Source organism: Squalius cephalus (assembly GCF_949319135.1).
Source record: "Squalius cephalus genome assembly, chromosome: 15".
Lineage (NCBI taxonomy): Eukaryota > Metazoa > Chordata > Actinopteri > Cypriniformes > Leuciscidae > Squalius > Squalius cephalus.
Genome location: NC_137136.1, coordinates 3,262,501 through 3,268,593, shown reverse-complemented (window position 1 = coordinate 3,268,593; position 6,093 = coordinate 3,262,501). Strand labels below are relative to the sequence as shown.

Sequence of the window (6,093 nt, the reverse complement as noted above, 5' to 3'; positions counted from 1 at the left end):
TTAAAAGCGCTATATAAATGAAGGTGACTTGACTTGACAGTAATATTCTACAATCTTACTTAATAGAATTTGATATAAGCCAACAAGGGTTAATCTGTGTCCTCATCATGCCATTTCCCATGATGCTTGGGGGAGAGCAAGTTGGACTGCATTTTTAACTGAATTTGATTATTGCTCCTAAAATTGTTGTATGATAGAGTTGTTTATTATTTAAAAAAAAAAAACTTGCTGTGATAATTTCTGCGAATTGTCTAATTTTCATACAAGCCTTAGTGACATGTTTTCTATGAAATATTTTCCCATTACATTGAGACATAAAATATGGCAATATTCATGTTCTTATTCATATATCCTACAGGCATATATCTGCCCGTCAGGCCAGTGTTGTTCATTAAAACAGCTGTGAAGGTACTTACTGGTTAAAATAAAGGTAGGCTATGTCAGAACTGTGTCATCTTGGGTGTGGCTGTATGAGGTTTGGGAATGTAATTGTGAAAACATGCTTTCACCATCATACAGTAGAGCTGGTGTAATCTGAGTGTCTTTGGTTCTGTGGTAGATTTTTATTTATGACCCTGCAAACCACAAGATGTTCTTGCAAAAGATTTCAGGTTTTGGCTTAAAGGGGTTTCTTCTCACAGTAGTATTTTAGTTGTTCCCGCTTAAAGGAACTTTATATTTATACTGAAATGTATAGTCACTGTGTGAGCGTGTGTGTGTGTGTGTGTGTGTGTGTGTGTGTGTGTGTGTGTGTGTGTGTGTGTGTGTGTGTGTGTGTGTGTGTGTGTGTGTGTGTGTGTGTGTGTGTGTGTGTGTGTGTGTGTGTGTGTGTGTGTGTGTGTGTGTGTGTGTGTGTGTGTGTGTGTGTGTGTGTGTGTGTGTGTGTGTGTGTGTGTGTGTAATATCAGGTTGCTCCAGTTACATTGTCACTGAAATACTGTAAACCACTTTGGATAGTAGCATCTGACAAGTGACAGCTTGCTTTTTACTTTCTTACTAAATACAACTTTGCGCATTCACATGATATTTAACATTGACTAAATCCGTGACACCCCTTTCCACACCTTTTCAGAAAGAGAGTTTGACCACAGTTTATTTGTAACAGCAGTTTTTTATTAAATTACAAGTAAAAACTCAAACAAAGCAGGTTTTATTGAATAATTGTAAAGATGTATTTAATTTATGCTGAATATACCGTTACATTGAATGCTTACACATAATATGTAGCCTCAATAAATGTTTCGGTAAATGATAGATTTGATTACATATACAGTAGCATGAAGAGACCCGTCCAAACCCAAAACCTGAATGAAACTCAGGACGACTGCAATGCATTTCATTTCTTTGATCATAAACATGTTAACACTTATCCAGCTTGTGCATGTAAAGAGAGATAAAATGTCTGTTACTTTGAATGTAAACGTATCTTTTTTATTTTATTTCTAAGCTAAATGTTGTGAGGTTTAGACTGATTGCAGCACTAGTTATAGAAATGAAAATGCTCAATTGAAAGTTTAAATCTTTACAATGTCGAATACACATCATTTCAATAAAAAGCAACGATGCAGTTGATATTTTAGTATCATTGATATACTATTATAGTTTTTGTTAATATTTTGTTTTCATTTTAAAGTTTTTGAAATTTTGTTGTGTACAAAGTCATTTTTAATTTTATTTAATTTATTCAGTTTTACTTATTTTGAGTACTTAAATTTAAACTGAGAAATGGTGTCTTCGCAACAAGCTGAAATAAAGAGTTTTCTATTTTATTTTAATGTCAGTTAATGTTTATTTTATTTCAAATCTTTTTTTATGGTTTTAGTTAATGTTAATAACCCTGTTGGCACATACATTTTTCTTAAACCAAATGATTTCTAGTAGAGTTGTCCTATAGCTGGAAGCGTCTCATGCAGCAGGACTCACTCATGGAGAGCAGAAGCGTCCGTAAAACAAAATGCTCTTGGTTGGATTGTGTCGGATGAAGAAAAGGAAAGGATGGTCTGCGTTGAACACCTGCGGTTTGATATAACACATAAACATCATGATGGCACCGGTGGCTGCAGCCGCTTCGGTTCCTTCCTCGTTGACTTCAACAAAGGCTTTATGGATCACCTTCGACACCACCAGGTCGTTGTTGGAGGACATGCCTGAAAGATTCACCTTCTGCGGGTCGAAAACATCCTCCATTCCCATGCTGATCAGAAGACTCTTCATGTCGTAGGTTTCCTCCATCTTGAATCTGGGCAGAGACACTTCAACCTCTTGTTGACGCATGTCTTCTGGTTTGGTCCATTCCATGAGCTTCTCGTAGGTCAGTGCCTTTTCAAGCTGGATAATAAGAGAGACATGTCAGAGAAATAGTTGAAATAGTCAAAATGAAAACTGCTCCACAAGTAAACATAATTAAGCATTCAAATCACCTTCTGAAGGCCAGTGGTGTCGTCTTCCATCTCGTTAGGAAGGATGATCAACATACTGAGATTCTTCCCGTCATACGGCAGCTCCAGAACCTGACTGTTGATCTCTGGGATGAAGGCCAGAGGAAAGTCCTCCTTTTGATACATCATCTTCACTGGTTTAGTTTGATTCTGCCAAACATAAATGGAAACACATTATAACCTCTCAGATTTCATCATGACTGTTAAAAATCATTTTAAAAATAGCATGAAATCTCACCTTGTTCAGCTTAAACTGCCCATCTCTGGTGGATTCCTTTGGGAATTTCTTCTCCCAGTTTCCCTTGAAGTAGATGGCGTTCACCAAAACCAGTTTCGTCATCCCATCGATGGCTCCCTGTGGCACCAAGTCCTTGATCTTCTCTAAAATACAAATGGACATTGTTCACTTTGAGCAGTGATTTTAACTGGTTGGTTTGATATTGTTACTATAAAGCTCAACTCAAGAACCCATGAAGCCAAACATGGCCCTTGAAAAGACATTTTCACTGAAACTAAAGTACTGCAAAAAACATGAAATGAAATAACTTTTATTTGTAAGAGTTTAGAGTAAGTTTGAAATTGAGAATAAGTTTATGCTGGATTTCACCTTGTGTTTTTGTCTCCACCCATTGGTTGATGTTGACACGAGCAGCCTCTGATTGGTTCTTGAAGTCCACCTTCTCCAGTCCGGCTTCATAGTAGCTTTTTGCGTCATTGAGGAATTTCTGAAATACAGCAAACCGATTGAGGTGGAAGTGATATTAGAGTTGAGAACATTTCCAGAACCTCCAGTGAATAAACCGAGTCTTACCTCAACAAACTGGTAGGATTGCTCTCCGTAGAGGCGGTTGGCGAGACTCAACACATACGGGACTCCTGGTTTGTTCAGATCACTCATGAACTTGCTGAAGCTGGAATGAATTTGGTCCTCAGGTTTTTGTCCGGTTACTGGAGGATTGTTAAAGCCCAGGACCTACACAGCATTATTATGGTAGAATTAATAAAGATAATCTCACTATTTTGATAACTTATAAGCAAATAAGCAAAAGTGTGAATGTACTACTTAAATACCCATTAGAATGAATAAAAAAATAAAAAATGCACTAGAAAAGAGTGATTATAATAGTTGGCACTTTACTGTTTATACAATGTTGGAACTCAAATTACACATATTGGGTCTCAGTCTGGAAACACAATTTCTTGTTTGTGAATGAACTTTTAAATGTACTGTTGCTCACTATTTAATGTTGCATTTCTCTGAATGTTAGTTCTTGGAAATACAGAAACTTGGAATATAATCACTCTTAGAAGAAAAGGTTCTATATAGAATCTTAAAGGGTTCCATCAATATAGAACCTTCCCATCATGGGATCATTTTATGGATAATTTTTAAAATCTGATTACATTTTTTGAATTAAACAGCTTGCAAACATTTTATTTCTATGGAAAAAAATAACTTGTTAAACATGAAATTATTATGCAATCATTTAAGGAATTTCTCTGGTCACTCTCTGGTCCCTCTGTCTCAGTCTACACTCTCGTCACCCTCTTTTAAAAGTATAAGTGTGAGATCACCTTAATCATCTGATCTGCTGTGTTTCCTCTTGCACCGAGCGACACCATGGCCAGAGCCGAGGAGATGCTGACAGGAGAGAAGAACACATTTCCTGATGCGTTTCCTCCGCTGATCTTCTTGAACAGGTTGAGGGAGAACTGTGTGTTTGCTGCAGTCAAAGGCTCCATTTTCACAAACTAGAAAGTAAGAGAGAGAGAGATGATCAGAATAACAATGTGAAAATAATTAAATCCCAAACACAGCATTGCTCAGTTCAGTTGTCATTATAAGTAAAACAGTCAATCAATGCTTTATCTCTCAAATGACATCAGTTTTCTTAAAATCAAAACAGTTGTTTAACAGATTGCATCATTTTAATCACTACACATTCAGAACTACAAATCTGTTCCATTAAATGCCTGGCTCACACTACAGGAGTTTTAAAATCCTAACCGATTGTAAAATCTGGTTGCAGCAGAATCTTTGCAGATTTTCTTCCCTCAAATCTTAAACATGCTCACACTACATTGACTACAAGATTTGAAAATCGTGGCGCATCACACACTAAAATGTTATTATCGTACCAGAGGAAGCGCCTCACGTGATCTCACAGCAGATCTGAAGCGGAAAAGCATGTAAAAACAATATCTTTCCTTCATATCAAGTCATATTTGTGAAAAGGTAGCCGTAACCAAGGAAAGCGAAATCTTTCAAAACTCATCCTTTTAAGGATAGGGAGATCTGGTATGGTTGTAACACTTTTTGCTTCAGTAACTGTAACTCACTGAATTTTGTAGCTAGAGTTCTCAAAATGTTATACAAAGTACCCACATGTGTTCACTACAAATGGCACCAATTCAATCCTCTACAAGAATATCACAGACCTCGTGAGTTGGTGTCAAATACATGGTGTACCTTCGTTACAACCTACCCCAATACCGGGGTAGGTTGTAACACATACTGGGGTAAGTTGTAACAATTACACAAAAGAAGCAAAAATGGATGCCACACTATAAGATATGCTTCAAAAACAGGTTTATTGACATAAAAGAACAATGTCTCACTCCCTCTCTGGAACAGAACTCTGATTAACTTTTGTGTGTGTGTATATGTAAATGTGTCTACTTGAACAAACTTTAACAGTATACTTGTATTATAGTATAAATCTCAGTATACTATAATTTCTAACAAAAAACAATCTCTCTCTCTCTCTCTCTCTCTCTCTCTCTGTGTGTGTGTATTGTAACACTTTTTCAAGAAGTGTTACAACCCACCCCACCCCTGTCAGTCACTATTTAGCTAGCTGTATTAGCATACTGGTTTGAAATTAGCAGGGGAAAACTGCATCACATGTTGCCTAAGAAACTACATTTTAATCTAATATAAGTCAAACTATTTTATCTGCACTAGTTTAGATACTAGACAAAAAATAGTCTTGGTCAAAAAATTTACTTTCTTACCTCAAAGTCAGTTTTTTCTCTATAAATTAAGAATGTGTCGGTTTCCAGACTTTTGACAACCACCATGCGGTATTAGGGAGGCAGTAGGCAAATATTGAAATGATCACATGATCACATGACTCCTATCTTATCCTTAATGCGTCCAAATTTCACGCGTTGCATATAATAGGTATTGTCCCCAACGGCGTTCCATACGCGCCTAGCGTTTTCTATGCGTTTTTAGGCGCGATATGTGAACGCCGCCAGAGAATGTCTAATAGGAAGAGAATTGGCACTCTCTGCTTACTTCCGGGTTCTGGATTGGTTGCAGTAACACGTCTCTATCCATGCGGGGGCGCTCGCGAGCGAGTGCAGAATGAATGGAGGTCTATGGCGAAATACCCCTCAAAACCCACTTTTCTCAGGATATAATTTTTTGTCTAGTAATTTGAATGTTGTATTCGAAAGGAGATGCAAAGAAATTACACATTGCTGGGTGTTAGATTTTTTTAGAGTCACTTATTTGGTTTAAAAAGTCTTTTAAAATGTCAATGACGTCAGAATGCTGACGTCATTAGCAGAATGCTAGCGTGTTATGGGCAACAACAACTCAACCTGTAAGAAATAGAAAAGAAATAAGTACTCGTTCATTCAACTTTCG

General features: G+C 37.0%; 2 protein-coding genes across 2 annotated transcripts in view; both read right to left on the bottom strand.

The window, feature by feature from the left end:
• Positions 1 to 1,409: 1,409 nt before the first annotated feature.
• Positions 1,410 to 5,750, bottom strand: LOC307172351 (leukocyte elastase inhibitor-like). The gene is made up of 7 exons (XM_079894665.1): positions 5,454 to 5,750; positions 4,014 to 4,190; positions 3,250 to 3,411; positions 3,046 to 3,163; positions 2,677 to 2,819; positions 2,421 to 2,588; positions 1,410 to 2,328 (listed from the first exon to the last, which is right to left on the bottom strand). The coding sequence occupies exons 1-7, from the start codon at positions 5,517 to 5,519 to the stop codon at positions 1,924 to 1,926; spliced, it is 1,239 nt and encodes a 412-aa protein (XP_079750791.1). The 5' UTR covers positions 5,520 to 5,750; the 3' UTR covers positions 1,410 to 1,923.
• LOC307172356 (leukocyte elastase inhibitor-like) overlaps positions 1,410 to 6,093 on the bottom strand; it is a 69,592-nt gene continuing 64,908 nt past the window's right edge. The window contains exon 9 of the mRNA XM_079894669.1: positions 1,410 to 1,888. The gene's annotated coding sequence lies outside the window, so the exon portion shown is untranslated. The remainder of the gene's footprint in view (positions 1,889 to 6,093) is intronic.